This window comes from Amphiura filiformis, chromosome 10 (assembly GCF_039555335.1).
Source record: "Amphiura filiformis chromosome 10, Afil_fr2py, whole genome shotgun sequence".
Lineage (NCBI taxonomy): Eukaryota > Metazoa > Echinodermata > Ophiuroidea > Amphilepidida > Amphiuridae > Amphiura > Amphiura filiformis.
The window spans coordinates 30,152,427-30,177,461 of NC_092637.1; the positions used below are offsets into that span (position 1 = coordinate 30,152,427).

Genomic DNA, 25,035 nt, shown 5'->3' on the forward strand with positions numbered 1-25,035 from the left:
AATATTTTTTCAACCCCAAAATAACATTTTGTTTAGAATGATTTGTACCAAGTTTTCAAAAATGTTTTTGGAATGTTATTAAAACTTTTTTATACCCTTTATATAACCCGACATTTAAATGTTTTCTGTAAAACATTTGTGTTTGCTGTGCAGTAAATTACCAACAAATGTTATTTAATGTTATGAAAACGTTTTATACCATTAATGTACCCTATATATAACCCGACATTTAAACGTTTTCTGACAACCTTTTATAACCTTTTTGCGAATGATGTCGAAAACGTTTTGTGTTTGCTGGGTAGCTATCTACTGCTGATATTGGTATTGAAGAAGATTAACTATCTACTGCTGATATTGGTATTGATGAAGTACTTACCCCAGCTTGATATTGGTATTGCTGAAGCTACTGCTGATATTAGTTTTGACGTAGAAGTATCTATCGATCGTACAGGCTGAGTCAAAAAGAAGTAAACTCATGCTTGAGGGCTGTAACTCGAGATCTACAAAGAATCTGCTAAAAATTTGCTGAAAGGAGCAAATTCTACATGTCTAAATAAAAAAAGAATTGTTGCAATTGCTCACAGCAAACTAAAGTTATACTCATTTGAATACAACCACCCATTTTTGTAGCTGCACACGGCTGATTGATTTTCTTCCATTTACATTTCGACGAATCAGCAAAGTGCTAACAGGATTTATTGTTGAACAGACATTTTTTACTTTTAATTAATATTCAAGTCAATGACGGTACTATAGTTCGTAGGGATACCAATTCATGTCTTTAGGCTGAGTTCACATAGAAGTATACGGTATACGCTATACGAAATACGCTCATTCGATCAGGCTGAGTTCATATAGGAGTATACTATGTGAACTCAGCCTGATCGAATGAGCGTATTTGGTATAGCGAATAGCGAGTATACATGTCAGTTTACCCATTTTCTTCGTCTTATCTTGCTTACTTGCTTAATTCGAGTGGTGTCCTCGAACTGTGATGGCTTTCCACAACTTCCTGTCCTCCATTGCTGTCTTGAAGTCGGCTGCCTCCAGTCCAGTGTCATTTTTCAGAATGTCAATGTAGGTCAGAGCAGGTCTTCCAGGTTTCCGCCTCCCATGCTTGGGTGTCCAATGAACCATTTTTGATGCAAGCTCATCACTTCTAGAACAGTGGCCAGCAAACCGGGTTCTTCTTTCCCTGATCTTGTGGCTTAATTTGGGAAGATCTCCATATAGGTCTGCATTTGACCTATGTTCTTTCCAATGCACATTCAGTACAGTTCTTAGCATACGGGTGTAGCAGCCATCCAGACCCTTTGCAAGTTTAGGGGTGATGGTCCATGCTTCGCATCCATAAAGCAGCACTGACTCCACTGTTGCAGCAAAAATACGAAGTTTGAAACTCTTGGAAAGAGTTGACCTCCAGATTTTCTTTAGTTTACTGCACGCCCTCCATGCTGCTGCTTTACGTAACTTGACATCCCTTTCTGTGCTTTTCATCCAAGCGCCTAGGTATTTGAAGTCATCTACCTCCTCTAGTTCTACACCCTCAATTGTTGTGATGCTTTCTCTCCTGTTATTGTAGGACATATACTTTGTTTTACTTCCATTCATCTTCAGGCCCACTTTAGCAGCTGAAGTCTCCACTCTACGAAGCAGTTCTTGTGCTTGGTGTATTTCCTCAGACAACAGTGCAATGTCGTCAGCAAAATCAAAGTCTGTCACCACTACTGGACCAACTCTCCTACTTCGCCTCTTTTCCAGATGGAATCCTAGCTCCTCTTCATTTCCTTCAATAGCTATTCTCAGTGCAAAGTCGAGGACAATCACAAACAGGTACGTCTTATCAAATGCTTGTAACTTTACTTCTTGAGGTCACATTGCATTCAATGAGGTGTCATAATGTGCAGAATTAGATAGTGCATCTATTAAAAAAATGAATTTGCCCACATATGGTTTAGGTTTTTAAAATTTGGACGGTATACGCTGCACTAAAATCGAACACGCGCGATTCCCACTATACTATACTATACGCAGGTATACGCCCTTGTCGAATAGCTCTTATGTGACCCGGTACTATGAAATTACCTTGCTCGATTTAATCTATACGCGTGCACCTGCAAAACGTGCATCGTATACCCGAATAGTATACTTCTATGCGATCGTAGCCTTGATGTGACCCGGTACTATGAAATTCGATTAAACTATATACGCGTGCACCTGTAAAACGTGCACCGTATACCCGAATAGTATACTTCTATGTGAACGCAGCCTTACGAACGATTCGGCAGAAGCTTGATTGGGGAATGTTGGGTAAAGGATTGAGGGCCCATTCCATGTCAACTCCAGGGATGTGCACCGCAGCACCTCTTCAATTTTTTTCTTTTCTGTGTGGTGGTAGATATTGATGAGAAAGTAAAATCCTGAAAATGTGAGCTTCATACTCCATTTCGTTTTCCCGTGGCATCAATTTGAAATTTAGGGGGGTCAGCGTAAAAAATGTGTCGCAACGCGAAAGACGATGTTTGGAGGTCCATAAATGTATAAAGGGAACCCTTTAAAACTGTGAAAAGTATGTATCCTGGGGTACTTTTTGGTGTAGAATTCAAATCTGCTGTCAGAAAACTTGTAACTCCTTTACTTTAAAAGATATAGGGCCCTCAAAATGCAACTTCGTCCAACCAGGACCAACTTTGGGGGGTCAGAACTCCAAAAGTAAAAATAATTTTAGCGTCAATTTTTTTGCCAGTCAGAGCCCTTTGGTAGGACATTACTCTTATCCAATATTGAGCATATTAGAATACATTTAGCTGAGATATTACCCATGCAAAATCACTTTTTTTACATTTTGACCCCCCTGAAAACCAATGTCAGACAATTTGCCCCACCATCAACTTCAGGTATGTTGAAGATATGTTCTTGGACAACATTTCTGAGAGATATTGGCTTTGGTTCTTGATGGCTTCAACACATTAGTAAGGTTTGCCTTCTCCATAGAGTTGTACATGAAATCATTATACATGCAAAATAAAAAATGTGTACAACTCTATGGAGTAGGCAAACCTAACTGATACAGCAGATTTGAATTCTACACCAAAAAGTACCCCAGGATACATACTTTTCAAAGTTTTAAAGGGTTCTCTTTATACATTTATGGACCTCCAAACGTCGTCTTTCGCGTTGCGACACATTTTTACGCTGACCCCTAAATTTCAAATTGATGCCACGGGAAAACGAAATGGAGTATGAAGCTCAAATTTTCAGGATTTTACTTTCTCATCAATATCTACCACCACACAGAAAAAAAAAAATTGAAGAGGTGCTGCGGTGCACATCCCTGGAGTTGACATGGAATGGGCCTGAGCTGATATTCTTGCTGTAACGCCCGGGTGTAACGCATGTCTAACTCCAGCAATGTTCACTTGTGATCTAGCAGTTCGTGGTCTGCCTGAAGCTTCTGGCTGTCTGTTCGTAGCGTCCCATGCACACATTGAGCTTGTTCACATTCTTATATACTGCTCCCTTACATGAAACCCGGTTAGCTATAGGAAATTGGAGACGAAGAAGACGCTGAGCTTCAGTGGGACTCTTAGTTTCATGATACTTCGTCGACAGAAACGTGCGCTCCCGTGCGGTAAATTGTGGTGCCATATGTTGTCATTTGAGCCGTTTCATTAGAATGTAGTGCACTGAGGTAAAATTCATATTGAAAAGAGCCCTTTTAACATTATTGATCTAAATCACACCTGCCACAGAACTTTTTTTTTTGCATTTGAATATCGCGCCTTACCAATCAATATGATAGGTAGGCCCCTGGGAAGTGAAACCGTGTGCAGCTACAAAAATGGGTGGTTGTATTCAAATGAGTATAACTTGAGTTTGCTATGAGCAATTGCAACAATTCCTGTTTTATGTAGACGTGTAGAATTTGCTCTTTTCAGTGGTATTTTCCTTTTTAGCAGATTCCTTATAGATCTCGAGTTACAACTCCTCAAACATGAGTTTACTTCTTTTGGACTCAGCCTGTATTATTATCATGATTATTGGGGATTAACGCAGCTGATGGGGTGTACAAACAAGACAAACAAAGACGAATAGCGATATACACAGTTTATGAGTGTATACGAACAGCGCCTACAATGTGTGTATCATCTCGCCGATCGTATTATTATCATGATTATTGGCGAAGCTTTAATTACGCAGCTGAAGGGATGTACAAACAAGACGTATGACGAACAGCGACATGCATACAGTTTATACGGTACGTCACTGATTCAATGATGCACACGCACGCGATGTGTTTATCCAGTACTCGATCGGTGAACTCAGAATAAAACCAGAGATCTCCGGTTTTATTGTAAATGTTCAATTTTACGGCAGCAAATTACACATTATGGCTTCAACCCATCCGCGTCGTTAAAGTGATGCAGATCCGCTTTAATGGATGCCCGCATAGTCTCCTGTTCTCAAAATCGTTGAAAAGGAGCTTGAGATGATTATCTTCGGGGTCTAATCGTCCGGCCAATCATTATCTGAGTTGAAAAATGGAAGTCATCATCACAAGCATTTTGGCGGACAACTAAATTGCCCACATTTTAACCAGGCTTGGCAATCAATGTCGGGGTTCATTACAAAAAAAGAAAAATAACCAAGGGTACATTTCAAGATCATGCATGTCAATATATCTCCCTGAAGTTTCATAAGAGTAGTGAAGACGTCTGTATGCTGTATATGTGCAATTAAGCTGTGGAAACATACAAAAACGAGTGGCGTGAGACACTGTCGAACAGTAACGCACCGGGATGGAATTATTGTTTGCCGACTACAATGTTCATTTTGACCCATGATTATTTCAGCCACGGAACATATTAAAAATGATATCTAGCTCATTTTGTGGGGAAAAAATTTAAATTTGTCAGACATATTGCAATACTTTTTTTTTAAATTGAGGCTTTTATTTGTCACTCATCTCAATTTAATTTTCTTTCAATCTTAGAAATGTAGCAAATTGATTACTTTAAAATATTGTTTCATGATTATAAATAAATTATTGAGACCGTTTTCAATAATTTATACCAAATAATTTTATTTAGGGTAAACTTTTGATCGCAACACATGATTAGATGTACCTCAAAGTTTCGGTTATAACTTTGGGAGATTGACAACCCAAATTAGGGATCAGTGACCTTTTGGATACTTGACCAGGAACTTGGTACACTCTTGGTATGTTGTATTGGTCCTGGTCACAAGTTACTAAGAGTATAGGACTAAGTGTCCAAAGGGGTTACTGATCCCTAACTCGGGTCACCACTCTCCTGATGAAAGGTCAAAGTTATGACCGAAAATGTGAGATACGTCTAAGGCTAATGAAAGTCAATTCCCAGTTTCCCCTTACATAATTTTTCATGACTGTGTAGGTGACCATTTCATTATTCATTATTTTATACCATTTCATTATTGCATCTGTACAGGTGTAAACCAATAACTACCCATGTATACATGTGATAAATCACAGTTTGTAGTTTTGGGCCTTAGTTTACAACCACATAAAGGTGATTGTACAACTATTATCAAAAGTTTCACAATATTTTTTTACGGGATGAGATCAGAGCAGATCAAAAAGTGCGGGACAGAGAATCTCTGAAAATCAACAGAAAGAGATTTATGATATATTTAAAACCACAATTATTTATTTGTATGTTAACGTTTGTTAGAAATCAACATTTTATTCAAAATAATGAATTATTTGGCCAGCAAATGGTTTTGAGCGGAGTAGGGGAACGGGAAACTGGGAATCGACTTTCATTAGCCTAATCTGGTGTTGAGATCAAAAGTTTAAAACCCTAAATATGATGTCTACAGAGATGAAATTTCTTGCTAGTATCCGATAATCCCTCAATTGATAAGCAGCGACTTCACGAATATGTCTTGCTAGCCTGGGTGTAACGGTTTGGTGTGATTGGCAGTATACCTGCTTCCTTACTATGCCGTATTCCATACACGAAGTAGACAACAAGTCCTATGAAAAAGACACAAATACACAGTAGTTTTAGCAATTGTTGCATTACATACATACAAATAAACAAACAAAAAGTCTAACTGGACATATATGCCGCTCATGTGTTTAATATAGAGCACTCACTCACATCAAATACATGTTTTTACAACGTTTTTTAAATTGTCAAAACTGTTAACATTTAATGGATAATTAAAGATCATGAAAACGTTTTGAAATTTTTTTGATAAAATGTTACTGTAAAATTAAATTTCTGCAAAACAAGTCTTGTAAACGATTATATTTTATAGCCCATTCTTTTGAAATAATTACCGAAAAAAGGCTAATTTATGGCGAACTAAACCTTAACTCACCTATTGCGGTCCAGACACCAAGTTCTATCCAGGTGAGGGGTTCGAATCTCATCATCAGGATGATATTGGAAACGATGCTTAGAAGTGGAATAAAAGGCATCAAAGGAACCTGTGATGAAGTAATACAAATAATCGATATGTATGTTAACTCTCTTCACGCGGATGTCGACACCTGCAGACGACATGTTTAAAAAACCCTAAAATTCAAAAATTTCAGAAATTTAAATTTTCATGACCATGGAATCAGCATGAAAAATGCATTAAAATGAGTACAAACAAGCCTAGTATTGGTTCAGTAGTTCTTAAGATAGCTCTTGGTATTTTGAGAAAATATTTCAAAACTTAAACTTTTTCCGTTGAAGTGCATGGCTAGCACGAGCAAATGTTGCCAGTGGTTCCGAGATCATCAAAGACATCACAATCTGCATCATATGCAAATTTTGGAGAAGACAGAACTAAGTTATGTACAATCCAAACACTTACACTATGGGTTAAAATTATATAGGATCCACAACTTATAAGTTCCACCTAAATAATTTGACAAAATGCAAACGTGTAAAAAGGTATGGGTAGCCGTATTTGTTTTACACATATGGACCAAGTTATAGCGTCACACGTCATTGCGTTCAGTCACAATGGTTCATTATGTAAAAAAGAGACCGTTTTAAACAGTAATAAAAGTTGCATCTGAATCCAAAGGAGTCAGCTCCCAAACAATACAGTAGGCCAGGTCTATCCATGTGTTTGTTAAAGAAAACCTGACTGCTATGGACTCACGTGCAACTTTTAAAACGGCCTCTTTTCTTACACAATCAACCATTGTGACTGAACGCAATGACGTGTGACGCTATAAATTGGTCCACATGTGTAAAACAAACAGGGCAATACATATCTTTTTACATTTTTACATTTCGTAAAATATTTTTGACTTATTCTAAAAAGTATTAGGAGGGAACTATAATAGGTTCAAGCCTTTTAGTTCCCCATATCCATTCTTGTTCCAAAACTTGTCAATTTTGCCCTTGATAACAGGTCAAATACACTAACAATGTACAATCAACAATCATACCTGAAACAAAATAAACACAGCACAAGAAATAAGTCCCCCTCCCAACATTTCGTCATAACATTGTAAGATTTCTTTTTATACCAATAGTAAAACTAACTTTGAAATAATTATATGACTGTTTACTAAGTGTTGTGTGAAAATGAAAGATGTCCATGACTTCAGGGCTGAACGAGCCTAAATTGAAGGCAAACACTGCCCTTTTCAAAAGTCACAAAGTAGGCCTATGCTTGTCACAAAAGCTATACGAGTTATTTGCTATTTGGGAACGAGGGGGCCTGAACAAACGAGGGGGCCTGAAATTTCAGCTTTCATATGCATGGGATTCATCAATAATTAATATTCCTTGCCGGCTGACACGTGACCAGTCTTCGATTACGATCAATGAGATTGGATGAAAATTTCTTTGGCTAACTGTAGTTTAATCAACAGCATGAACATAATTCTGTTTGATTGTTTATGATATGAAGACCTGAGCGCAAGAAGACCGTAAGTCCACCTACGTAAGGCCCCTCAACATGTATACACTAAAGTAACGTATAGTTTCTTAGGGTTTTATAATGTTTAATACATTTTTCAGGGTGAAAACATCATGAAAGGTTGTGAAATATTTGTTTTGGCCCCTGAACATGTATAAAACATTACCAAACTATACGCAACTTTAGTGTATACATGTTGAAGGGCCAAGTGGACTTACGGTCTTCTTGCGCTCAGGTCTTCATATTACCTTGAATGGGATCTCGTCCGTATACTGCTTCAGCATGAACAGCGGAACACACCCTGTAACAGCTAACATTGCAGCTACCATCAGGATAAATGTGAGTACGTCATTATCTCCTCTGATCTCCTCCATCTTATACGATACAATCCAAACTATGACAATGGTACTAACGATAAAAACCAGCAAAGACGATAACACCGTTTTTACGGGGTTATCGCTGCTCCAAAGTAGTCGACCGGGTTTCTTTTCCGACTGACATAGTATTTGAGATGACGTTGGTGGTAAGGACCCTAGAAGAGGCGTCAGTTCGCCGATGCTCTCATTATTTATACTAGCGCTAAATCGGTTGCAACTGCGCCCATTTGCAACATCGTGGTTATTCACTTCAGATTCAGCTGGCAGGTCCTTATTGTATTCACAGCTTTGCTCATGTCCTTCGATTATTGCTGTGACAGTTGGACGACGTTTGTCCATTTCAGCGGGGGTAATTTCTTCTGAAGCAAAGCGAGGTGCTTGAACATCCGTGCTGCTACTTGTAGAATGCTGGTCGTTATCGCTTTGATATGTCATGTCGTTATTTATTTCTCCTGAAAGTTCTTTATTGCATGTCTGTCTTTGTTTCTGTTCTTGAACAACGTGTTCTATGTTGCGTTCTTTTCCACAATGATCTCGCGTTGGGTTATATCTCATAAGTATACATGCCATAGCAACAATGACGAATTCGACGAATATCATCAATGATAAGAACTCGATTAAAGCTACGAAATTGACGAAGATACTTGCGATTACAGATATGATTCCACCAAACATAGTAGCCACTGTTGGAGTGTGAGAAGTAGTACTGGTTCGGGCAAAAATGGCGGGTATTAATCCATCTCTTCCCATGACGAAGATGGCACGAGCAAAGCAATAGGCACAGGCAATAAGGCCACCTGTCATGCTGCAGAGAGCACCAACGGCGATGACGATTGACATCCACTTTGCATCAACCTGTTCAAAAAAAAAGAGGAAAGAAAGTTAACTCTCTTCACGCGGGTGTCGACTGCAGACGACATGTTTCAAAAAAAATTGAAAAATTGAAAAATTTCAGAAATGTAAATTTTCATGACCATATTTGGAATCAGCATGAAAAATGCATTAGAATGAGTACAAACAAGCCTAGTATTGGTTCAGTAGTACTTAACATAGCTCTTGATATTTTGAGAAAATATTTCAAAACTTGAATTTTTTTCCGTTGAAGGGCATGGCTAGCATGCAGAGCATTAAAATACAGAATTTTTACGTATTTTATGGGTTGTAATACTTTATAGACAGAAGTCATTACTCCAGCTTTTCAGAAAAAATTACCCCAAAATTAAGAAAAAAATATTTTCATCAAAATAATGTTGCCCTCTTTGGCATGTCCTTTGTCAAAAAATCCTTTTGTCCAAAAAACTCTCCTTAATGAGTGGACCAAGTTCATAAAATTACCACATTTCTTAAAAGTCATTAAAAACTCAATACCTGTAAGTTCACAAAACAACCCTTCTCACTAATGTTTTCTTCTTTTTGCTTGCAGGCGGTGATGGGAGCGATATCGCCAATTTTGAGGTCGCCATTGGATTAACACATAATCATGAAATCTTCACAAACAATTCTAAATTTTTTATGTGGTGTCAAAGCTGAAATTATCTTACTCTAAAACCGTCGGGGTTCGACAAAGTACCCCACTGCAAGTATGTTAATTTTCCATTTGTAATTGCTAACCGTATAATTTGAATGGGGCTGTCAGCCCTCTATCTTCGCCAGCCTCGTACGTCACGTGTTGCGCTTCCTATGCCGCCTGAGTTTTTGGTTTCATACCCCCTCATATCAATTTGATATTCATGAGTTATAATAAGTATGTAAGGAGGATATTATGACATTTTATTATAATACCCTCTTGTCAGACGATGAACAATACGCCTTTTTGAAGTATGGCGGGCACAAAAGGAGAGGGCGTACTTTGGTTTGAGTAAACCTTTGTATGCTTTCTCAGCTGACAAAAGTTAACGCCAACCAAAAGACGCCCTCTCCTTTTGTGCCCGCCATACTTCAAAAAGGCTTAATGGTCTCTGTTCCTTATTTCGGTCCGATGACATTAATCTCTTCCTAAGGCTGCGATCACATAGAAGGCCCTTTACGGTATTCGCTATATACGAAATACGCTCATTCGATCAGGCTGAGTTCACATAGTATATACTCCTATATGTGAACTCAGTGTATTTCGTATAGCGAATAGCGTATACCGTATACTTCTATGTGATCGCACCCTAAAGATGCAATCTTTTGTGATATCCAATGATATATCGATTCTGCAACGTTAAACATATTTTACGTCAAATGCGACTCTATTGGTCATGAGAGAGAAGGACAAGGAGCCCCTAAAATCGAGGAATGGGTTCGGGCCGGTCCTAAGGAGAGTCAACACTAACCGCTTCAAAAGCTGACACAAATGGAGAAGCAGCATTTATGTTTTGCCAGTCCGCCAATACAGTGATGGCAAAGGCTCCACCCATGTAAACCAGTATAGCAGTGACAAAGGACAGCCCAACTGAAATCGGCAAACCTTTCTTCGGATCTTTAGCTTCCTCGGCTGCAAAGGCGATAGCTTCAAAACCACTGTAGCCTGAAACAAGAAAGTGTACTAGATTTAAATAAATACCAACAACACTCTTAACGATCTACCCATTTTTGAATAGACACTTGTCAAATTTGAAAATGGAAACTAGTCAAATGGGGACATCACATTTCTTTTCAAAATGATTCATAAAATGACATGTCGAGGTCATTCAAAAAACTCAGTACACACTAAAAACTACGGGGTTATATTTTCCGTGGTCATTTTGAATTGACCACGTTTGGGGTTGTTTTGACCCTTCAAGGGGGTTGTACTGTTTTAATTTGACCACATTCACGAGGTCATTTTAGCCACGACGAACGTGGTCAAAAACTTAGTGGTCATTTTGCCGATACCGTCGCGCATTGATATCAGTTTCAATCTTCCGCTTTGAAAATCTCAATTCATAAATGAGTTTAAACATGAGCTGCAATTAATGTTTGTTGATTAATAAATAAAACTCATTTTTTGACCGAAGTTACCCAATTTGTCAACTTTATAATGACTTGCATTTCGGAACTATTTGCACACACGGTGTGCATCGGCTCACGTGGTCACATCAGCGCCATATTTGTTCTGATTGTGCAGCTCAGCGGATTGTCGTGTGCTTGTCTGCATGATGGAATATGAAAAGTTAGTTGAAAAGTGAGACTGCAAGGATGCATAGACCCTTGTCTATGCACGCAGATTCATTCCAATTTCATGCTGTCGTGGCTGGTGTCTTGGCTGCAGTTGTTAAGCTTATATCATGTAAGCTTATAATACGTGAACTGTCATAGGCGATGACTGACTGTGTGTGAGTGTGATACACAGATGCATTTTGCAGTTTGCTGTTTATGTAATGCTTTCTCTGTGCAGAAACACACTTATGTCCTGGTGGGACCAGCATGACCATAGGCCTACTAAAAAATCCAAACAACCCCTAAATGTGGTTATTGAGTAACCCTATAAAACAACCCTTTCAAATGGGTCATTTCATTTGACCCCGAAATGAGGTCATTAAGTAACCCAATAAGGCAACCCTTTTGAAGGGGTCATTTCATTTGACCCCGAAATGTGGTAATATTTTGACCCCAATGGGGTTACTATTTGACCCAAATACGTAGTCATTGCAATGACCCCGACCAATGGGGTCAAAATGACCCCGTTAGTGGTATGGTGTTTAGTTGATAACTATGCTGGGGTCAAAAATGACCCCGTTTGGGTCATTTTTTGACCCCGTAGTTTTAAGTGTGTAGTTGAATGCAACATAAGGAAGTAAGTGTGTGAACAGCTTCTGTGAGATTTTGGCCCGAAATGAGAGATCCGTACGCATTTGTCCCTGTAAAGTAATTTTGATAGTGAGTCAGCGGGAGAATGTTTTATTTCTATTTTACCTGCAAAACCAGCAGCCGCTCCTTTGATAATGCCTCCATATCCCATCGGTGCAAACCCACCATGTTTAACCAAGTGACTGTAGTCCGCATATACAAAAGCCACGGCGATCACCATCAGCACGGTTGCGATGTTGATGAGAACAAAAACACGACCGGTTTTGGCCGACAGTTCCGTACCAAGTGCGACTAAAACTGTTGCCGATAATGACACTACACCAGCCAAAATATCAGGGTACGAGGATACCAAAGGCACTTCCCATTCGGCTCCATCAAGCAGCACATCCATTGTAAAATTTAAAACACGTGCTCCGATGACATTGTCAAAATAGGCGCTCCAGCCACGTGATACAAATGACACAGCAAGAATTCGAATTATGATGGCGTTCCAACCAATCAAAAAGCCGATAAGTTCACCCAAACTGACGTAAGCGTATAGGTAAGAGGCGCCTGTTTCAGGGAATCTGGTAGCGCACTCTGTGTAGCACAAAGCCGAAAACAAGGCGACGATACCTGAAAGGAGATAATTGAAGACCTGAGTGCAAGAAGACCGTAAGTCCACCTGGCCCCTCAACATGTATACACTATAGTTGCGTATAGTTTGGTATAGTTCGGTAATGTTTTATACATGGTCAGGGGCCAAAACAAATCTTTCACAACCTTTCATGATGTTTTCACCCTGGAACATGTATTAAACATTATAAAACCCTAAGAAACTATACGTAACTTCAGTGTATACATGTTCAGGGGCCAAGTGGACTTACGGTAAAGGTGTCTCTGAAAGAATTGCATTTGGGCATTTCAATGCCGCAACGATATTCCAGTTAAAATCCACACTATCCACACTCCCTGTGGAAGATTTTGGAAATATCTTCCATAGGGGAAGTACGTTTTTCAATTGTAATTGGTCAGGGTTTATATTTTGAAACCCATACTCCCTCTGTATTATGGCTTTACCTATATCTTCCACAACTGGAGTGAGTAATTCAAATAGAAGTTACGCATTTGTCTAGTCTATTCTATCCTATTCGAAACTTATACTACCTCTGTAAAAAACTTTAGCTAAATATTTCACAGGGGTAGTGTGAATTTTAAATGAAATAACCAATCCGTGGAAAGATTCAAAATGAACTACCGCACACCGACATCGCCCGGTTAATAATTACATTATACAGCCAGAGACACTGAAATGAATACCCGGGATCGATACACGTAAATGTGCTATGCACGATTGACATTCAAACGATAAATCTTTGGATACCGGGGTAGAAAATGATGAATATCTCCCGTAAATGATTTCGTATAAAGAAACCAGATCTGATTCCTTGTACTTGAACATATATGTTCAACGGATATGATAGTCGTTAGCTTGCGTCTTGAGAAAGAAGCGTGCCTCTTGAATTCATAAACTGACCAAAATATTCTGATTTTCTGATGTGAGCACTCACTCACATGGCGTATACATGTTCACTCACACACAGAGGTCACACACAGCGTAGTGTGAGCACTCACTAGTTACACACTAGAGAAGTCAATTACCGAGGTATTGACAGTAGCCTTAGTCGGGATGTCCCTCGGCTCATTATGCGTCTTAAAGGTAGGAACAAAATGACCATGCGTGGCTGTGGATTCAACCTACCATGGCGATTTCTGCCATGAAGAAATCGGGGCGATGACACTGTGTACCGCGGGTATCATCGTAAAAATCTTTTATTTCAAGAATAAAGCAGTTAATATCCATAATTTAGACAGTTTACATAAAAAGCTACGTTAGACGGATTCGAATAAATTATTCAATCTTGTATGGCGGAAACCTAGTCACAGCAAAATAATTATGGCGCGATGAAACAAGACCTATGTGTGACGACACTATTTATTTTGATAAATGTGTTGTTTTTAGCCGCTGTCGTGCATCTATCGTCTCATAACTGGAATAGCCCAAATGTCCCTTTAAGGGCTCGGTGACCTACCTTTGGACAGTATGTTTTGTTGGATAGTACATCAGACACACCACATTGCATTCTGAATACAAAGGGTGTCCTAATTCTGATATCCCATAATTTTGATTTTTTTTGTTAATATTTGCGATATTATACAAATTTTATGGCAAATTATTAAAAATTGACCCGAGATCCCTGTGAAAAAGACCCTGATTTGGGAACCAAATAGCATTTTTGGACACGTTTGGACACAAAACGGGAGTATATGGAGAAACTGACACGAGTTTGAATTACTGATTACACTAGTTATAAGTTTCCGTAAACTGCCGCAAATACTAGTATTCAAATGGTTATCATTTAAATTTCTTTTCTTTTGACCTTATATTAATTTTACTGGAAAAATAATTATATTTGACTTTCCATAACTTAACAAAACTTTTGATTTTTTTAATGGGAGTTGCAATATATATTTATATATATTGCAACTCCCATTAAATAAACTGAGCTCAAAAAGAAACTTATAATTTTTCACAAGGTCATATCTTGAAATCCTGTCCATCAAATTGAACCAAAATTACACACAGATTTACTTTAATACTCTACTCTTAACACATGTCAGTAACCAAGCAGTTATCCAACTGACACAACAGCAAAATTCACTGACATGGGACAGCTTCCCGGACCACATTCACAGCCCAGCCCTGTTTCATGAAAAAAGTGTATGAAAAGCAGAAAGCAGCTCCGTTTTATCATCTGTGCAAGGATCTTGTGTGCATTCTCACAGATTTTTTGTCCTGGGAGCCAAATGTTGGGCTGTGAAAGGGAAGGAAGTCCAAGAAGCTGTCCCATGACAGTGCATTTTGCTGTTGTGTCAGTGGGACAACTGCTTGGTTACTGACATGTGTTTTGAGTAGAGTATTAAGGTAATCCTGTGTGTAATTTTGGTTCATTTTGATTGACAGTATTTTAAGATATGACCTTGTGATTCACAAGTTGTAAAAAATTATAAGTTTCTTTTTGAGCTCAGTTTATTATAGTGCTTTTTCACTCGTTTAAACATCATTCCACTAAGAGAACTACCGAATCAGTTGAGCGTGTGGCGGATGAACAGATTACCACAAAGGAAGTTTCAAGTGGTGTTTTAAGTACCCCAATAAAAGAAAAGTGAATGGAGGTTAACTGTGGGTAATCGGATTATATGTTCGAGCGATCTCCTCTTTTCTCATCTTCTCTGCCCTCACTTAGTGGAAAAAGGTCATTGAACTTTGCATAGGAGGTTAAGTTCAAAGTTATTCACACTTGCTCACAACCCACACCATCGTCATCCTCTGCACATCAGAAAAGGTATACTTTGACCTATCTGTGACGCATGGTTATGGAGTTATGCAAGAAAATGTTAAAAAATAGTTATAACTCTCAAAGAGTGCTTTCTTAACCAGGTAACACAACAAATTGTCAAGGTCAAATTGACTCAATATAGAATTCAATGCGATTTAAATCCAGGTACTAACCGTTCGTTCGTTTTCCTATCTGTCTTTTTTTTAATTTACAGTAAAGACTAAAAAGAAACTTAAATTAACCTTTTCTTGAATTCTATTTTGGTATTAATCAGGCCTTGCCGTCTAGATTTTAAAGGCGAGTAATTAATCACTCGCTAGCATCATACTAGGCGAGTGTTTGAATTTTCACAAATTTTCATAATACACTTATTGGGGGTAGAGCTTCAATTTTAAAATGGTATTCACGTTCAAATGCTTCTTCGCGCTAAAATTTGTACCTCTCTCCACTTTGAGGGGTATAAAATCGATTAAATACTGAATTTGCTGATTCGCTGGCTGATTTTGGGAGATTCGCAGCGAGTGATATTTAGTGTCCACGGCGAGTGGAAAATCGCTCACTAGAAATCAAGTTTGGGCGAGCGGTGGCGAGCGAGAGCGATCGCTCGCCTCAAACGGCAAGGCCTGAAAAAATTGCAAACGAAAAACTGCAATAAGTCGACTTTTTCAGTTTCAATTACGTTTTTCCTTTTCACACATTCTTGTGTCGAAAACGGTAAACGACTGAGTACTGTTTTTCATTTTCTTAAAATGTTAGAGGAAGAACAAAAAACCCAGAAATACAACGTTTAGATTTCTGATTTTGAATTAAGAAACATCGAACTACTATGTAATATTAAACAAGAACCAGAACATATATTTTTACTTTCTTAGTGTTAAAAAAATGGCAAAATACTTGTTTAGGGTATGTTTTGCACGCGCTGAGTAATACTCGTTTAGATTCGTTTCGAGAGTCCATACATGAGCATTGTGTCCATCACGTAATGTAAGTGCCACCCCCAGGATCCGGAGACCTAAATAGACGACAATTAAAACAAGTATGATGAAGGAGGGGTTACATTTTAAGGTCTATCTAGTCCTGCCAGCAAGACTTCAGTCTTTATCATAATGACATCTACGGACCTACAACCATGGCCAAAATGTGTTGGGACACTTATGGAAAACGTACACTATATTATTGCCTTATTTCCGTTATTGTTAACGTGATAAAGTGGAGGTTTCTTTGGTGACAAGCCTAAACCCTTTCCTAACACTCCAACCCTCCCCCTTCCCCACCAATCAATGTTGGGTGCCACTAGGCGCGGTTATTTACATTACCCTATCAAACCGTCCCAACACTTATGGCCAGCATTGTCTCGAAGGAACAAAAAATCCAATTTTAAAATGTGTGTTTTGGCCCATATCTCCTCAACCATAGCTTGGATTTTCATCAAATTTTACATGAAAATGGAGAAACTATTTATCTTTTCACTTATATAAAAACTATTGGATTTTCCTCACGTGATATAACGATACGGTCGCTTTTTATACGCAATATCATGTATTTTACAGTGCGTGCTGTACATTATTAGCCTATGCGAACTACGTATTTTGCTTAAAATGACGTTTTATTTTCAAAGAGTAGTGATTTAGTCGCCAGAAATACATGGTATTTGTTGAAAGGAATTGATTGAAGTCTTTTAAAAGAGTGACGTTGGAAAAAAATTAATACTTAAATTAAAAAAAGGTAATTTTTAGACAAAATAACAAACTTTAATAATTTTCATCGTTTGCATCAAAACCGTATGTGGTATTTGCAACGAGTATATCGTGTAAATATAATTATAGTTGGCAGGAGTGGGCTTAAATTACGTTTTATGACTGAAATCTATTAAAGCGCTTTCAAAGAAACTTACGTTTGAAAAATAACATAGCACATAAAAAGAGTAATTATTATAATATTACACATAATTCCTAAATCAGAATTTCATCTTCAGAAGATAGCAAACATCATTGACTATTCACCTTCATATCCTATTAGTCTAGTCGACTTCATGCTGAGAAATAGAAGTGTTAGGTGCATTTTTTAAGTTAAAAACGGTATCTATTTTTTTAAAGTCAATTTTGGGTATGCTGCATCCAACAACCTTGGATACCATAAATAATAGTAATGTTTTGACCTTCTAATTTGCATAAAAACAAAATAACCACCAAAATCATTAAATTAGTATGTAAAACTCTAATGATTTTGGTGGTCATTTTGTTTGATGCAAATTAGCAGGTCAAAGCATATACATTATTGTTGGTATCCGTGATTCATGGATTCAGCATATTAGGTCATGCCGATTTTAAGGATGAATACCGTACTAGTAAATATGATAGTTCATGATTTAGAGATAAGTTACAACAAAAGGTGAATGATCTTCATGAAACAACATTAGGCCTACCTTTATAACACAACAAACGCAGTATATAATACTAAAAAGCCACAATAAATGCGCATAATAGTGACATTTTGCATGTTATTTGAAAAAAGGAGTTTATTCGTCTGCAAAGTAATTTGAAAGAAAATTGTCACGAAATAATTATAACAATAAAAAAATTGGATGGAGTCGAACCCGCGCTGTCTACAGGAGATGAACAGCACGCTAACCAATTGAGCTATCGGAGACCACTGGTTTTCGTATGGTTTTGTTTATTGACAAGTGTCAAATTAATCATGATATTTAAATTGATAATATTAAGCTAAATAAGTTGAATTTCTGAAATGATCATATCGGTAATCCATATTGTTGTGAAAATATTGTCTCGAATTGTAAAACATAACGCCATGAATCCACGATATACCACCGTATTCTTAGAATAAAAGCAATTGACTATGATCAGACTTTATAGCAATGGTTTATCGATGGGATGCATTCATTTGCGTATGGGCATGATGGTGTTTCGTTGGGTTACCGTCGCATCCTAAATACAAAGTCCATACAATATATTTAAATTTCATGATTAGTCTTACTTTAGGACGAGACTGAATGCGGACATGCTTGAGTTCATGTCACGGTATGCACTATATAATAAAAGAGAATCACTACTATCTCTTGATTCAGTTTACGAGTGCATACCGTGGATTTCAAACTTTCTTACACTTTAAGAATCGATTTTCTTCGAAAAGGCCTTGAATACCGTTTTTCTATAGCCAATAAGCTACTTTCATGTCCTATAAGCAGCGGGTTAGTTTCAACACTTTTATTCCATTTGTAATAGCTTTTATACCTAACAAATACTTCGTAATGTCACTTCAACATATTAGCTCAGTTGATAAGTCGTCTGTCTTGTACTCAAAAAGTCCAAGTTCGATTCCCAACGATTTATTTTTTTTTGCTTTCTTTTTAAAATGAATAATTTGTCACATCACTGAACTTCTGTTGAAATGAAAATGAAAAAGTGTAGGAATTTTTTTTCATAAATAAGATCACAAATAAAAGCAGAGCATCAACTGAGCTAACACACTGTACTTGTTCATCCATTATTGTATGTAGTCTAAATTAATGTTAACAAGTTGATTTACTCCGTTACTTCAATTGAGGTAGACAGCATTAAATTGGAAAAACAAGTGTGCATGGGTTCGATTCCTTTATTTGTTTTTTGATCACGAGATGTTGTGATAAATTTAATTTTCTTCTATAACTTTAATATAAGATTTTAATTGGTGAAAACAATAATTTGTCATTTTAAAACCTAACTTTTGACAATTAAAGTGACGAATAGTGAACTTAAACATGGCCAAAAATATGGCTTTAAGACTTTTAAAGTGACCAGTCCCTAAATTTAAAATGTAGCCATTTATATTTTTTGTGGTCAAGCAAAATGATAGGATCTCTTACTGCTCCAAATTTGGTGTCAATATCATAATTACTTTTTGAGTTATAAGCAAAAAACTGAAATTAGATGATTTTTTTTCAACTTTTCAAATACAACCATGGCCAAAATGTGTTGGGACACTTATGGAAAACGTACACTATATTATTGCCTTATTTCCGTTATTGTTAACGTGATAAAGTGGAGGTTTCTTTGGTGACAAGCCTAAACCCTTTCCTAACACTCCAACCCTCCCCCTTCCCCACCAATCAATGTTGGGTGCCACTAGGCGCGTGTGACCAAAAAAGTAGGATTCAACATTGATCGGGGAGTGGGGGGGGGGGGGGTATTTACATTACCCTATCAAACCCTATCAAATCATTGTAGGTATGACGAGTTACAGTTACAGTTACTGGAACTAAAGGTCTACCTAGCCTGTGTTATGCACTTTCAGTTTTCCACACGTTTGAATGGGAATTATTTTGCCAAGTCGCCACAAGTTTAGGGAGTACATTTCTTCAATATTTTGAGAAGTTGACATAAAATGTTCTATTCTATATTGTTTAGCAATAATGTCTTTTGCCAATAGTACTTCCAAAGTTGTAATTTTGTGTTTTTAATCGCAAAGATCGGATATTTTTATTAACGATTCCAATTCTACACCGTTCGCAAGGGTGAAGAATTCGGCAGAACTTTGACGATAATTTTGCCTTTTTGGACACTAAAATTCATTCGATCCTTAATTTTGTTTCAACCGAGTCTTAAATTTGCAAGCACAAAGGTGGGTATTGATTTTATATACCTTTGATGACATTTTGAAGAAATTGTTCGAATATCTGACCTGCGCAAACCGTTAAAGTGTGTATTTTCCATAGATCTTAGGTACGGTATGTATCGTAGGACTGGCGAGCGAGTCTCGGTCTACCTAAAACCAAAAATTCTAAAACCTCACCTGCAATCAAGAATGAAATAATAGCAGCTGGCCCAGCCATTTCAGCGGCCACCTCGCCAGTCAAAATGTACACACCACTCCCTAACATACAACCAATTCCTACAAAACTCAAATCTGCAGTAGAAAGACATCGTACTAGAATTGACGGTTGTTGGGTGGACGAAACGTGTTTCTTTCGCCTGACAGCCCGGCCAACATCTCTCAGCCAGTTCATGTTGGTTGATCTCGATGTATTTCTGTAGAAATTTACTTGATGATTAATGATTCAATGATCTTCCCTCTGACTTGAAATCGAAAGGGTTGGGTTGTTTATCACAGCTCGGTTATCTCCGTAACTTGTGTGTTTATTTCATACTAAATAATCGATAGGTTACATACAACCATAATACAACTGCAGGGTCGACTATTAAGGTCGTGATGTTACGCTAGATAAATTACATTCACTTTCAGAGAAGATTATTCAATGAAGCAAACTCATATAAAATCAATACAATATTGATTTGCTACGAATTGAACAGGGTACCTATACTGCGCACAAAACATATCCGTACTCTTAAAACAAAAGCAATATCTTACAGAAATATAAACCTAAAAACCGAATGCGACATTATTCCGTAAAGTCATAGGAATTTAAAGGAGTATTTCGTGATCCTAGCATTTTCTTTTTATGACATTTTCAATAGATATCCACGCAAAAAGCGTATTCACAAAATTTCAGTTGATACCGATTTTGCGTTTGCGAGTTATGCATGATTATACGTGTATTACACTGCTCCATAGAGCGTGTTTATAGTGAATATACCGCATTTTGAGTATACCGTACACGATAATCCTTGTATATGTACCGATACCCTTGCTGTTTATAGTAGCGTTGTTGCGGCTCCCGTATGCTTATGCACCGTAGATTTTGATGAATAGACTGACGGTTAAAAGTCAATCAGCTGTATAATTTGAAGTACTCAACCTGCGTGACACACCACGAAGAGCGTGCTGATATAAATCAATAAATCCCACTTGAAATCCAATCCAAAGTCTATACACATAACAATGAGAGGGTTTGTGCATCGATGCATATATAATAGTAGGTCTAATATTTCAAAGCCTCTTCAATGAGGGCGGTGACTTGCGATTAACAAGCTCCATCGCGGAGCAGAAGGCCTGGGAAGATTTTGAATATAGGGAGAGGTGGGGGGGGCAATTGTTTTGAGCCTGTTCCGAGGGGGGTGGGTGCGGGAGGGCGGGTTTTGAAATGCATACATGTTAACCTAAAATCAATTACATTATAAATTATACTAAAATTATGAATTTGACCTTAAAATACAATACAATACACCAAAAAATTGAATACCTTCAAATTATGAATTTTACCTTGAAATTGTGAATTTGGTCTTAAAATTATGAACTTTACCCTTAAATTATGAATTTTACCCTAGATTAATGGGAAGGGGCCCAGGGTACTTGGCCCCACCAAAATTATTGCCTCCCCCCCCCCCCCCCACCACCGATTACGGGGCCACTGCGGAGTTGATTTGATTATATATGTAGGTTCTTGTCCTGGCCTTGGAAAGCAAAATAAATTCTATACCTCTCTCCTCAAATATTTCCGGCAAAGGGTGGCTTTATCCTTATCTCACCCTCTCTCAGGCTCCTCTCAAGGAGAGGGGAGGTAGCAGCGGCGCCATAAATTTCTCTCTCTTTCGGGGATAGGGGCAAAGTGAATTTAAACAATGGCGGGCGAGTATTTTTTTCGGGGCATGTGGAGGGGGATAAATCAACAAATTTTCTCCCATGTCACCCCCACCCCCGCGGCGCCACCTGTATGTGTTTGTTTAAATGAGGTATTTTTAATCTCAATTTCTATTGTACTAAATAAAAACCGAAGGGGTGATATAGGGCTGATTATACTGGCCTTTGAAGTGGTCAGGCGCCCTCTCTATTTCTCTCATCATAATGCTCTCTCTCCCTTTCTTCTCTCTCCCACATACCACCCCAATCAACCCACCCCGTCTCTCTCATTCCCTCTCACCTCAACTCTCTCCTCTCCTGGGAGCGAACTTACAAGTAGGCCTACGTCTCGTGTGGACACACTCGCAAGTTACTTTCGAAATTAAACGAACATGTAAACACACCCACTTCTATGGGATTAGGTGAATGACCGCTAAGGTCCCTCCTTTGTTGGTATGCTAATTCTCCTTTGTTAGTTACCGTACGTTTGACTGTTCTGGATAAAGGATATGACCGGAACCATGACTACTCGGTACCTTCATTGTTATGTATCACGGGTACCATGGCTACTATGTACCTTCTTTGTTAATATGCTAATTCTCCTTTGTTAGATACCGTACATTTGATTGTTCTGGATAAAGGATGACCGGAACCATGACTACTCCGTGCCTTCATTGTTAGTTTCCGTAAAGGATTAGAGAGCGCAAGCCGCTTGTTATGCTAATTCTCTTCATTGTTTGTTACGGAACAGGTTACTCACCTTCGGTAAAGGTTTAAAATCAGTCGCTACGCTATCGCGACGATTCATTGACTTTTATTGAATAAAATCGCTGTTCCAAAGGCGACTGGGTGTAAACCTTTACCTAAGGTGTCTAACCTGTACGGTAAAACAATGAAGATAATTAGCATAACACTGAGCGGGCTTGCGCAGCTGAGCAGTCTCTCTAATCTCTTACGCAAATTAACCATATCAGTGGTGGGGTGGGGAGGTGGGGAATGTTGGGGGGGGAGGCAGTGGCGGCGACAGCCATTTTTCGGGGGTACAAGGGTGGGGAGGGGGCAAAGTGAATTTCAGGGGGGTGGGTAGAATCAACCCATTTTGCGCAAAAATGGAGCAAAATGTCTTTTTTTTATCTCACTTTCTGGTTGTTTATTGTACCAAACGAAAACAAACGGGGTTATGTGAGTTGATTTATAAGTTGGCTTCTTTAAACAAGATTTGCACATCAATTTATCTTTTTAAATAGAATTCAGCATGCTGCCAAATACTGGTTATAATTATATAGGCCTTATTATACTGCCATTGGAAGTGGTCAGGCGCCCCCCTCTCTCTCCTCTCTCCATGCGAGTATTTGGGGGGGCTTTGGGGGCGCCAGCCCCCCGGGGTCAAGGTAGGGGCGGCCAAAAAGAAGGGGCGGCGGAAGAAGAAGGGGCGACAAAAGGAAGAAGGGGCGGCAAAAAGAATTAGTAAAGAAAAAAGGGCGAAAAAATTGGAAATAACATAAAAAACTTGGAAAAAATGGTACTATACATTTGTTTTAGGGCGCTAACGCTAAAACCCTTTTTTTTTCTTTTTTGCTCTTCACCTTTTCAAACCACCTTTTCGGGCTGCTGAGGAAGGGGCGCCAAAATTTAATTTTCTTCAGCTCCCCGGGGTAGGGGCGGCCACGGTACGCCACTGATCTCTCTCTCTCTCATTATAATAATAATTATTATTATCACTATTTGAACCAACTCGATATTATGAGTTCAGTTAACAAAACTTGAAAGGTATTTTAGTGAAAGTGGTGCCGCAATTGGGAACTTGATCCAATTTTCCCTTCCCTCTTCACCTGTCCCTCATCTCCTGGTCCCTTTCTCACCCCACCCTCCCTTTCTTCTCTCTCCACACACAACTCCATGAAATACACACACACACACCCTCTTTCCCTCTAGGCGGGGGCGGGGCTGACCGCCTTTGATTGAAGTTACCAACTACAATGGCAGAGTCCGCTTCCCTCCTGTAACATTAATTCTTCCTCCTCTCCCAGTCCATCCCCTTTCCTTATCTGCTCTCTCTCCCTTTCTTCTCTCTCCCACATATGGCCCCAATCCACCCACCGCGTCTCTCTCATTCCCTCTCACCTCGTCTCGCTCCTCTCCCGGGAGTGAACTTACAAGTAGGCCTACGTCTCGTGTGGACACACTCGCAAGTTACTTTCGAAATTAAACGAATATGTAAACACACCCACTTCTCTGGGATTAGGTGAATGACCGCTAAGGTACCTCTTTTGTTAGTATGCTAATTCTCCTTTGTTAGTTACCGTACGTTTGATTGTTCTGGATAAAGGATATGACCGGAACCATGACTACTCGGTACCTTCATTGTTATGTATCACGGGTACCATGGCTACTATGTACCTTCTTTGTTAATATGCTAATTCTCCTTTGTTAGTTACCGTACATTTGATTGTTCTGGATAAAGGATGACCGGAACCATGGCTACTCCGTGCCTTCATTGTTATGTATCACGGGTACCATGGCTACTAGGTACGTCCTTTGTTAATATGCTAATTCTCCTTTGTTAGATACCGTACATTTGATTGTTATGGATAAAGGATATGACCGGAACCATGACTACTCCGTGCCTTCATTGTTAGTTTCCGTAAAGGATTAGAGAGCACAAGCCGCTTGTTATGCTAATTCTCTTCATTGTTTGTTACGGAACAGGTTACTCACCTTAGGTAAAGGTTTAAACTCAGTCGCTACGCTATCGCGACGATTGATTGACTTTTATTGAATAAAACCGCTGTTCTAAAGGCGACTGGGTGTAAACCTTTACCTAAAGTGTCTAACTTGCGGGTAAAACAATGAAGAGAATTAGCATAACACTGAGCGGGCTTGCGCAGTTGAGCAGTCTCTCAAATCCCTTACGCAAACTAACCATGGTGTGGTGGGGGGAGGTGGTGGATGGGGGGGGGGCAGTGGCGGCGGCAGGCATTTTTCAGGGGTACAAGGGTGGGGAGGGGCGAAGTGAATTTCAGGGTGGTGAATCAACCCATTTTGCGCAAAATTGGAGCAAAAGGTCTTTTTTATCTCAA

At 38.7% G+C, this 25,035-nt stretch overlaps 1 protein-coding gene across 1 annotated transcript; it reads right to left on the reverse strand.

The window, feature by feature from the left end:
- Positions 1–4,891: 4,891 nt before the first annotated feature.
- Positions 4,892–20,457, reverse strand: LOC140162173 (methylthioribose transporter-like). Its single transcript, XM_072185443.1, has 6 exons — positions 20,231–20,457; positions 12,168–12,677; positions 10,607–10,800; positions 8,160–9,143; positions 6,367–6,475; positions 4,892–6,016 (listed from the first exon to the last, which is right to left on the reverse strand). The coding sequence occupies exons 1-6, from the start codon at positions 20,442–20,444 to the stop codon at positions 5,913–5,915; spliced, it is 2,115 nt and encodes a 704-aa protein (XP_072041544.1). The 5' UTR covers positions 20,445–20,457; the 3' UTR covers positions 4,892–5,912.
- Between the last annotated feature and the right edge of the window lie 4,578 nt (positions 20,458–25,035).